This window comes from Cnephaeus nilssonii, assembly GCF_951640355.1.
Source record: "Cnephaeus nilssonii genome assembly, chromosome: 3".
Lineage (NCBI taxonomy): Eukaryota > Metazoa > Chordata > Mammalia > Chiroptera > Vespertilionidae > Cnephaeus > Cnephaeus nilssonii.
The window spans coordinates 81,180,795-81,192,853 of NC_137074.1; the positions used below are offsets into that span (position 1 = coordinate 81,180,795).

The window sequence follows — 12,059 nt, forward strand, 5'->3', positions numbered from 1 at the left end:
AGAAATTATATTTAGAATTTTCCTTTTCCTATTTATAAACTTAAAATATTTCCTTAGGGAAAAATATGTCAAGGTAGTAATTTCCCAGGCTACAAATATCTGAATAAGGTAGTGTCTCAGCATTTACAAAAAAGTAAGAATTACATCTGTTAATGAATGTGTTGCATTTTTATTAAATGTGTTCATAAAAATATTTTGTATTAAAGTCTGTAGTAATACAGACAAATCTAACAACTATTAGTTAAAAAAATGGGACATATCTATTGCCTCTAAGGAATATGTCACATTACATAATTCTCAATATATTTTTGCCTCTAAGGAATTATACAAGATAAGTAATATTTTGGCACCAATTCATCAAAAAGATGGGCAAAATGTCACTATACTATCTTTTTCATGTATTTAACAAGATTTTTATAACTATCTAAGAGGTGACATTTTACTTTTGCGTAGTCTAGCAATGCATTCATATATTCATTTTTATTTTTATAATGTACAGATATTTCACAATACTTTAATAACATAATACAAATAATTTAAAATTCTCAGTGTATGCATTAAAATGACCTTAACATTTAGATTTAAATCTATTGGTTCCAATCCCAAAATTGGAGAAAGAGTGAGAGATGAAATGTAAACAAACTCAGAAATATCTTCCTTTAAAGAAAAATGTCAAAGAAAACTCAAAACTTTTTCACATAACAATAGCACAATGGCTATTGTCCCCTGGGGAAGTTTTCTCACATGGAAACTTGATGGTCCTAACTTGAACTGCCTAAAAAATGTCAAAGGTGGAAGCAAAGAAGAGAAGTTTTGCTTATAAATTCTCAGGTAGCCTTAAACTACTTTAATTTCCTAAGGACTGATTATGGTTAGGGAAAATTTACAGGTCTTCAAACCAGTGTTTGGTATTTGCATGTCAAGGATAAATGTGAATTTTGAGGAATAAACACATTCTTTGCAAGGAGTTAAAAACTACTGATAATAAAGAGAAACGTTTTACTTGACTGTTATCAAAGACAATTAGCATTGATGGTACAGGATTTTTTATATCTACATTTAAAAAATATTAGAATAGAGGCCAAAAGGGTCTGAAATAGGATTTCCAAATGCAAAATATAGACTTACTGGTACATGCCATTGAAGGTGGGTCTTTTTCAGCTCGGAAGTAACCCTTTTCACACTGACAGACAGAAGTTGCTTCCATGTAGGTTAAACTGTGTGGAGGGCATTTAGAACATTTTGTGTTCCCAGCAAATGCTTTATAGAATCCTGGTCTGCAAGCTGTAAAAACAGAAAAAAATTTTTTTGTTATTATTGCTAGAGTTCTTTTATTTGCACCTGTACAACATATTTTAATTAAATACACTTTGGATATCAGAGTTCAATGTCACACATACCGTACACAGAAAAGTCAACCTATGTTAATATTAATGAATTAAATTAGTTATTCAAAATTAGTAACACAACAGTGACTTCACATTTTACTCAAGGTAGCGAATTTTTAAATGCATACCTGAAACACACACACACACAAAACAGCAGTGCTTATCAGTGTGGGGATGTCCATAACCAGCAGAAAAGGAAATCATTTGTGGAGTCCTGAGAGATGGCACTAAATAACATTGAATCGCACTGTTAAAAATGTATTTACGTTCCATTTCTTCCTCAGTCCTTCTGAACACTCAAGGAGAAAGTCCCAGGGTGGTGCTTGGGTATCTTTAATACCTTTCTTAAGGGCTAAAACAAACCTTTTGAACAAAATGAGAGCTGGCCTTATATTCAGAGACCCTAGCAAGCAAGATCCAGATATTGTTTTGATAACTATATTGCTCTATTTTTAATCATTTTTATTTATTATGGCAAACAAGTGTTGACCCCGAGGAGAATATACCTGCCAAGAAGGGCTCCTTATGGTTAATCAAGCCCAAATTTATAACCAGAGTCTAGCAGCCATTGTTTGCAGAGGCCTCTCGCGCATGCTGTGAAAAGCCACAGAGTAACCTGCCAAGCCTGCTGTGCGGTGCTCCTGCCTTCTGAGTAGACCCTTGTGAGAGAGCTCCTAGGATAAAAATGCTGCCAATAAGACTGAGACTTTCCCCATCCAACCAGAGCTATGCAGCTATGTCCGCATTTGCATTTCACCAACCAATCAGAATGGCTCCATTCTGACCACTGAGGATGCTGCTATTTGGACCAAGCAAACGGTGAGTGTTTGGAGGTCTCATTTGCAAAGAAATGGACCAATCAGGGACAAGGTGTGGAAACTTCTAAGTCAATCTCCCCTCTGTCTCTTGGAGCACACTTTCAGTTTCCATTGAAAATTGTGCTTCCCCGGCAGAAGCTGTGACACTGGAGAGGAGCTGTCTGGCCGGGGCAAAGTGGAGCTGCCTTGTCTGAGCAGAGCTGTGACAAGGGAGCTGTTGCACTCACGGCAGCCTCCTTGTGTGGGCCACCTCCAAGACCTGTCCAAGCTGCGCTGGTCCGTATCCATGCTGTTAAACAGCTGAACTGTTTCGCAATTGATTTGTTTGGATTGAATAAAGCCTCCCTGTTCACCAAACCCCACGTCTGGGAATCTTGTTGATATTGCATTGGCAGTGATGACTTCTTAGTCACATAACTCTGCTATTTATTGTATTGAAATAAATGTACCTTAAAATTTTAAATTAGTTACAAAGTGAGTAGACAAATATTAAATAAATAAGTTATATATGCTATATGCATATGGCAAAAAACACACATAAAAATGGACTGCAAATGACTAAATTTTCACCAAAAATCATGAACATTAAAATATAAATGAGTAAAGTTATATGATGAAAAGTGCTATTGATTTTATCTTTGCTTAAATCCATGTTATTTTTAGAGTACATTTTTATAGGAATGGAAAACCTGGAAAAAAGGTTCCTATGCTAGGTGTACACCCAAAGGTCAAGAACGGTAAAAAGGCTTAGTTCTTTCTGGTCTTAGAGAAATCACTGCTGGTCACTTTCTAAATTAACACTACCATACAAAATTAAAGTAATTTTCCAGTGACATATATTACGTTAATAAATGCTTTAACAAACTACTTATTTTATAACTCAACATATTTTCATAAAATGTTCTATTTAAAAATATACAAAAATCCTAATTTAACAGTAATAAATATATGCTTAGGGCTTCTGCTTATATGTTGAGGACAGAAAAGAATAACTGCCATTAATTTTTTGAAGTAAATTTAATTCCTCCCTAAACGAGTCAAAATAAAATAACTATCTTGCTGTAGTACATATGTTGATGAATATTTGTACCAATCTAAATGAATGCAATTCTATTGACACTGGAAATATACTATGTACTAGGCATGGACACAAACACACACACATTATAACTGTGTTATTTTTGATAGTTTATGTTTGCTTTCATAAAAGTACTTCTTGTAAACGATCAAAAAATTAAGGAGAAGTAAAATGATCAATGCTGCGCAGTAAAATTACTATTAAATGATTGGTTACTCAATATCTATTAAGCTGTGACTGGTGGTACCATAAATAACAACAACACAGTCTCTTCTGTAACTTGATAATAAATTAACTAATACTGTATGGCTAATCAATAAAAACACTATCACCAAAATATTTAGGCAGGAGGTTGCCCCTCTGGCTGAGGCCTCGCCCGCCCTGCAGCGCAGGTGTTGTCTTTGTGCCTGGCCAGGCCTGCTCCACGGTGGATGCCGGTGGGGGCAGCCTGTGTGGGCATTCACCTAGGCCTCAGGGGCTGACACCGGCGCCAAAGGTGAGCTTCTCAGCAGCTGGGGGGTGGCTTCACTGGCCCAGGAGCCTCCGGCCCCTGACTCAGCCAGTCAGGTGACCTAGCTGCAGTCACTTAGTGGGAGCCAGCGGCACCTAGCCTAAGCTCAGGCTTGGAAAGGTTAAGAGATGGTGGTTTGGGGTGGGGGAGTGTACAAGGGAGAGGGGTGTGGCAGGGACAGCACAGGACAAGAACAAAATAAACCTGAATATGTAAGATTAAATATAGCAAAGGCAGGGGGTAAGGGGGGTAGGAGTAAGGGAAGCTTTTTACAGAGTTTGGGAGCCCGATCCTCTCTTCCCATCCCAGGCTGCTCCCTCTGGAACAGGCATGAAGGACCTAGAGTTCTACTGGCAGCTTCTTTTTTTTTTTTCCTTGAACACTCAGAGATTAAAAATAAATAAATAAAAGTACAAAAAGCAGTCCTTTCCCCTAGAGAAACTGGACAAAGAGCTTCTATTTGCGTGGTAATCATTTTGGGATTTCATGGGAATCTTGTCTTGGAAGGACCTTCATACTCAAAGTGCCTTTCCCAGGACCAGTAACACCAGCATCGGCTGTTCTAAAAGCAGTCTTGGGCGCTCCAGACCCACTGAGTCAGAAACTACAGTCATAGACGACTCCCAGGAGGCTGCATGCACAGTCTATTTGAAAAGCTCTAGTCTGCAATACTGGTTCTTAATTCTGGCTGCACATTAGAAACACCTGAAATTATGGGTTGACAAAATTGTTTTTAAATAAAAGGAAAAGGAAAATATATTTCTCTAAATATGTCAAAATGCAGAGTACATAAATAATATATAATTACCTCACTAATATTTTCATAAAAATTTCTTAAGCAAATATTTGATTTCTAAATGTAATCTTATAACAGTAGTTATAAGACAATGTATTTCATAAGCTATTCGATAAATCCAGTTTACATATATTTTGTCATAATATCATTATTTTCTACTTAAATTATGTGGTTCAAAATAACTAAATATATTTCATAGTATACATTTGTAATACTTTGCCAAATAAAAATGTTGAACGTAACTATAAATTTAAATAATATAGTTAATCTATTATAATATTTACTAGAGGCCCAGTGCACGAAACTGTTGTATGGGTGGAGTCCCTAGGGCTGGCCGGTGATCAGGGCTGATCAGATTCCCTGCCTCCCTGCCTCCCTGCCTCCTCCTTCCCTTGCCACCTTGCACGCCACCACTGCGCGATTCCCCACCTCCTTGCCTCCCCCCTTCTCCTTCCCTCACTGCCCACGTCCACTGCCACCCACCCCCAGTTCCCCATCCCAGCTGGGGCCCACCCCGATCAGGTGATCAGGACCTGCCGGCCAGGGGGAGAGGCCAACCACCACCATGGTGGGCAGGCAGTGGGCCAATCGGGGCCTGCTGGCCAGGGGAGGGACAGGGGGAGGAATCCAGGAAGTTGGCCGCTTGCCCTGAGGAGGGAGTTGGCCCTCAGACCCCTGGAAAAGGGGCCTCGTCTGCCGCCACCCACCCCTGGTTCCCTGTCCCAGGGATTGGGGCCTGCGGGCTGGGGGCAGCTCCTGCATTGAGTGTCTGCCTCCTGGTGGTCAGTGCGCATCATAATGACTGGTCGTTCCAGTTGTTCCTTCATAAAGGTTGCTTAGGCTTTTATATAAATAGATAAGCATAATACACCAATCAATTTAGAGAGAATATGCAAATTTAAAATGGGGCTTGCATCTGTATATTCCAATGTTATTTGAGATATAACTTAAATATTATAAAAGTCATTTAAGTCATTTTATGAAAAAGACAATTGTTAAAAATAAACTTATTAGGAATATGTATGCTATAGGACTGCAATGAAAGTTCAGTGGAGACAAATACTGTATGATCTCACTTATATGTAGAATCTAAAAAACAACCAACAATAAACACTAAACTCACAGAAAAAGAGATCAGATTTGTGGTTATCAGAGGAAGGATGGGGTGAAGGAGTATTAGAAGAAGGAAGTCAAAAGGTACAAACTTCCAGATGTAAAATAAATAATTACTAGGAATATAATATACAACATGATGCATAATTAACACTGCTATATGACATAGGAAAGTTGTTGAAAGAGTAGATCCTGGGAGTTCTTATAAAATAATTTTTTTCCCTTTTTTATTTTATTTATATAACATGTTGGATGTTGCCCTAACCCGATGTTTGGCTCAGTGGATGGAGCGTCGGCCTGTGGACTGAAAGGTCCCAGGTTCAATTCCAGTCAAGGGCATGTACCTTGGTTGCGGGCACATCCCCAGTAGGGAGTATGCAGGAGGCAGCTGACCGATGTTTCTCTCTCATCAATGTTTCTAACTCTCTATCCCTCTCCCTTCCTTTCTGCAAAAAAGCAATAAAATATATATTAATAAAAAAGATGTTGGATGTTAACTAACCTATTGTGCTAATCATTTCACAATTCATGCAAATCAAATCATACTCAACACCTTAAAACTTATACAGTAATGTGTGTGAATTATTTCCCAATAAAACTAGAAAAAATGAAAAACAAATTAAAATTTATTATTAAGTACAGATATAAAACCTATTAGACACAAAGGCAAAAGCTTTAAACATTTTGTTTTCTTTCTGTTATCAGCCATTCAAATCACATCCATAAATATTGTTTAGCATATGATGTAGTCACTTATAACTTAATTTTGTGCAGCAAAACATTGCTATCTTTTATTTTTTTCCTTTGGTAACTAAAAAAAGAATTTAAATAATTTTTATCTGAGGAGTTTTCAGTTAATTTGTTATTTTTTTTCTTTTAGAATCCTCTTAAAATGCTTAGGACATCTCTTGAGATACTTTAGAATATCTTAGTGATATTAAAAGTGTTCTTGATAACAGCCTAACTGGTCTGTCAGCATCCATTTTTGCACACTTCAATATATCTGGGGACAGAGTTATCTTCTAAACCTGCTCTCTCCAATAGCAATATAAAGTGAGCCATATAAACTATTTTCACTGTAGTAATCACAATAAAAACTAAAAACAAATAGGTGAAATTAATTTAAATAATATATTTTAACTCAATATACCCCAACTATTATCATTTTAATATATAAATAAGCTTTTGAAATATTTTACACTTGAGGTTTTTTTTAAAAAAAATTTTTTGTACTAAGTATTGGAAATCCCTTAAGTATTTTATATTAACGGCTCATTCCAATTCCAACTAGTCACATTTAAAGTGTCCAGTAACCTCATGTGGCTACCATACTGGATAGTACAATATTTGAACACATAAATTTGCTCATTACATCCTCCTGTTTAAAACACTGTAATGACTTCACATCACCTTTACAGTTAAAGTGTAAAATATTTACCTTGCATGACAAATTTACCCATGGTTTCGCCCTACCTGTAGCTCCAGCCACATTCCATGAAGCTGCCCCTTATACAACTCCCTCTGTTAAGATTTTGCCTGTCTACAGTCTATTCTCAACCCCAAAGTCAGTGACATCCTTGGAAGATACATCAGATCATATTACCAGTGGGCTCTGAGCTTTCCAATGTCTTCCTAATCTCCTCCAGTAAAGCCCATTGCCCTGTGAAATGCCTACCAGGCATTGCACAATTTTATTCCCCACCCATTCCCTTTGACCCTGCTTCTTTCATCTTCCACCTCTTTTTTCGTCAGGTACCCTGCCCCAACCTTGCCACTGGGTCTTTAGCACTTGCTCTTCTTACCCAGCTATCTGCATGGTTTGCTCCCTCCCTTACATGAGGTCTTTTCCAAATGTTATCATATTAATAAAGTCTTCCCAGACTGGATTCCCTTTTTGAAATTGCAAATCCCACTAGATCAAACCATAGTATTTCATATTACCCTTCACTCTGTTTTGTCTCCAAAAAATGTAACAACATCTGACACTTGATATGTTTAATTTTTAAGCCACCTCCCTCTAACATGTATGCTCTATTAGGTCAGATATTTTTGTCTGTTGTTCATTGAAGGGTATCCAGGGCCTAGGACAGTGCCAGGCTTTATTTGGCCTTCAGTGAGCATCTGGTGAAGGAATGAATGAATCTCTGAGGGACTCCTTTAATTTCTATAAGTTCCCTATTTAAGCCTTTTTCTCTATTGAAAATCTCTTCCCTCCATCCCCACCCATGACCCATTCATCTTGCTAACTCCTAGTCATCTTTTAGGTCTCACTTCTTTTAGAAAGCTATCCCTGACTTCCTGGACTAGTTTAGTTTTCCCAAGAAACTGTCCTTTTTCCGTATTAGTTATCCATTAGCAATTCCTTGTTTAATGGCTATCAGAACCACAAGGACAGGCTGGCATGGTGCTTGTCACACCATTGAACTGGACAGCGTTTAAGTACTCTGCTAATTAAATTCCTGCAGAGAATTATGCATGTCTACTCAGTGCATGTTGACTTGATGAATTACTATAAGGGATGGAGGCAGTTGGTAAAGATCTTCAAAATGATTCAAATACAGCTCAAATAATATGGCAATGTGAGCTGGCTGTTAAAAAATTTTTCCAATTGAAATTATCCATGCAAATTTAGATTTCTTTTGTCTGTTGCAACAAACAAACAACCATATATAAATTGGATATTGGTGCTGCAACTCTCAAGGCTATCCCTGATTTGTGTACATCAAAACTGCCTTTGAAAACCTTAAAAATTTGAACTTATATATTTGAATTCTTAAAATCTTACCCTATCTATTTTAATATTCAAACTAAGTATATTAGTTTATTCAAATATTAAGTTTATGCTGTTTGAAAAGTTAGAAAACCATTATTCCAGCCAGTCACATTTGCTTTATATCACACACATGAATGGTATGTAGCATGTATGTCTTTTATACTTTATACAAGCAAGACACAGGCCTTACCATTCTTATATCCACAATGCTTAGTATATTTCAAGTATGTATTTAGTTTTATAAGTGCTTGAAAAATTGAATGAGTAAATGATTAAGTGATTTAGCCACTAATGTCTAATATGATATTACTAGAACTCTGTAAGTGGAATGGTTATTCTATACATGTTTTCAGTTAGTGGGCTTATGTTTTATATGTATTTTTATTAAAAATGGGGTATCAGGCTCAGCGATGTGGCTCATACACCAGAAGGTTGCTGGTTCAGTTCCGGGCCAGGGCACAGGCTGGGTATGTGCTCCTTTCCCAGCAGGGGGCATGCAGGAGGCAGCAAATGGCTGTTCTTCTTTCTCATTGATGTTTCTATCTCTCTCTCCCTCTCCTTTTCTCTCTCTAAAACAATAAAAACATATTTTTAAGAAATCTTAAAAAAGAAGGGATATCAGTAGCTATGTGTTGAGAACTTTTAAATTGCTTTCTTATATATCCCTTTCTCTTTCTCTATCTCTTCCTTATTTCTCTGTTTCTGGGTATGTAAGCTAATCGCCAAAAAACAAACCATCAGGACAAGAATATTTTTCTAATACCTGTCAATACTGCAAAATATATAGTTGGAAAGCTAAAGATGATCTGATTCAGTGGTTAAAACCATTTTCTTTTTAAAAAAGCTATTCAGATATAGAACTTCAAGTCAAACCTTAATTTTCTATAATAACTTTTTAATATATCTTTATTTATATATCCAAAACATTATGTTTATATAAATAAGATCATCATATGTATTATCTATTTGTATGGATATTTATTTTTAAATGCCATTTAGACATTTGACTTATTTGCACCTATTCTTTCTCCTTTCCTCTTCAAATATCACTTTCCTAAAATGCCAACACATTGGTGCATAGATCATATATGTATGATCAGAAGAATTTATTATTGTTAATTCTATAACACAGATAATATAAATAAACTTTATACTGTTTTTCTTAATTACCAACTATATCTTTGTAATATATATGTAGTATTTCTATCAACAATCTCCCAGCTGAGAGAAATACTTTCTAAACTATGCTGAAATAAACATCTTTGTGATGATGTTTATGTTTTAGTTCCCAGAGTAGGAGCTCTGGGTCAGGGTATGTTTATTATTTGTTTTAATACATACATGTTTCATTCCTAAACACTTCTAAGAAGTCACAACAATGTAGAAAGCACCTTAACCCTTCATGCCACTAATCCCTATAACTAATGTTAGTCCTTTTTGAACCTTTTAATAATATATGAAGTTAAATACCATTATTACTTTAACTGAAGTTGCTTGATTGTGACTAATGTTGCATATTTTTTCATATTTTTATTGGCCATATTGTTATATTTGTGTATAAACTGCCTTTTCTATCCTTTCATCTTTTTTTATTGATTGCTTGTTTTTTCTATTAATTTATAATAGTTGTTTATTAGCAATATTAATGTTATATTTGTCATTTTTATTATACACTAGAGGCCCAGTGCATGATTTAATCATGCACCTGGTGCACCAGCGGGCTGTCCGCCGGTGCCCCAGGCCTTCCGAAAGCCTCCGGCGCTGCGGAGGCTTTCGAAAGGCCTTGCGCCGGAGCAGACAGGCGGCCAGGTCCCCCGCTTTGGCCTTTGATCGCGGGGGACCTGTCCGGCTGGCTGTCCGCAGGCGCCCCAGGCCTTCCGAAAGCCTCCGGCGCTGCGGAGGCTTTCGAAAGGCCTTGCGCCGGAGCAGACAGGCGGCCAGGTCCCCCGCTTTGGCCTTTGATCGCGGGGGACCTGTCCGGCTGGCTGTCCGCAGGCGCCCCAGGCCTTCCGAAAGCCTCCGGCAGCCATGGTACAGACGTCCTTCTGGCCCAATCAGCTACCCCGGCCACCCTGAGTCCCGCCCCCTGTGCCTCCTGCTGGCCCAATCGTGGGCGTAGCGGAGTGATGGTAATTTACATATTACCATTTTATTATGTAGGATATTTTTCTAAGAGTTTCATATTGACTTTGTTCATAAAAAATGTAAAGAAAACAACCCTATTCATAATATAACTTAATTTAAATCAATAAAGTAATTAGGGATACACTTACCAAGGAAGTGAAAGATCAATACAATAAAAACTATAAGATTCTAATAAAAAAAGTAAAAAGATCACAAACAAATGGGAAGATATCCTGTGTTCACGGACTCAAATAATTAGTTAATACTGTTAAAATGTCCGTATCACCCAAAGCAAACTATAGATTCAATTCAATCCCTAGCAGAATTTCAATGCCATTTTTTTTTACAGAAATATCCTAAAATTTGTATGGAAACACACACACACACACACACACACACACACACACACACACACAAAATAGCCAAAGGTATAATCACAAAGAACAAAATGGGAAGCATCACACTTCTTGATTTCAAGCTACACTACAAAGTTATAGTAAATAAAACAATATAGTGATGGTATAAAAGTTAGACATGTAGACTGCTGGAACAGAATAGAGAACCCAGAAATAAACTCCTACATAAATAGTCAACTAACATTTGACAAGGGAGACAAGAATATACAATGGGGAAAAGATAGTGTCTTCAATAAATATATTGGGAAACTTGGGTAACTGCATACAGAAAAATGAAATTGAACCCCCTATCTTACTCCACTCACAAAAATTAACTCGAAATGCAGAGGTTCTCTGCAAGGGTTCACCTGGGTTTTGAGAATTAAAAATAAGACCTAAAACTAAAACCCCTAAAAGAAAAGATGAGGGAAAAGCTCCTTGACATTCATCTTGGCAATACTTTTTTTGAATATGACAACAAAAACACAAGCAACAAGAGCAAAACTAAAGAAGTGGGACGACATCAAATTAAAAAGCTTCTGCTCAGCAAAAGAAACAACCAAAAAAGAAAGAAAGCAAAAGCAACCAATGAAAAGGCATAAAATTCTTGCAAACCGTATGTATAATGAAGGGTTAATATCCAAAATATAGTATACTATTAAAGAACTCATACAACTCAATAACAGCAACAGCAGCAACAAAACCTCAAACATTTTTTTTCCCTGGTGCCAAGCAAGTTTATATGTGTTTGGGGTTGGGAGTGTGAGGGGGTGACGGTGGGGGTAGAGGACGGAGGCACAGCCCACCCAGGCATCTGGAGGCCAGTGCAGGACTTCAGTGCGTCGGAGCCCTGGACTCACCTGGCTGCACCGCTAGCCTTGAGACCTGAGAGGGGCTCCAAGATCAGGGAATTCGCCAGTTTAGATCCTTGGCCTATTCCGCACTTCCCCCTCGCCCCCCATTAAATCCAGAACCCGTCACATGATAATCAAGAAGCAAAACCTCAAACAATTTAATTTAAAAATGGGCATAGGAAATGAATAAACATTTCTCTAAAAAAATT

At 37.3% G+C, this 12,059-nt stretch overlaps 1 protein-coding gene and 1 long non-coding RNA gene across 12 annotated transcripts in view; one reads left to right on the top strand and one right to left on the bottom strand.

Moving 5' to 3' along the window:
• Positions 1 to 12,059, bottom strand: part of EPHA6 (EPH receptor A6) — a 1,012,702-nt gene that overhangs the window by 595,139 nt on the left and 405,504 nt on the right. For 9 of the 11 annotated variants that reach the window (XM_079766996.1, XM_079766992.1, XM_079766995.1 and 6 more), the window contains one exon: positions 1,129 to 1,284. In XM_079766996.1, the coding sequence (XP_079623122.1) occupies positions 1,129 to 1,284 (156 nt within the window). Of the gene's footprint in view, positions 1 to 1,128; positions 1,285 to 12,059 lie in introns of those variants that run through there. The other 2 variants (XM_079766993.1, XM_079766994.1) reach the window with 2 other exon arrangements.
• The window catches only part of LOC307097097, a 613,772-nt gene that overhangs the window by 389,438 nt on the left and 212,275 nt on the right, over positions 1 to 12,059 (top strand). The window lies entirely within an intron of this gene.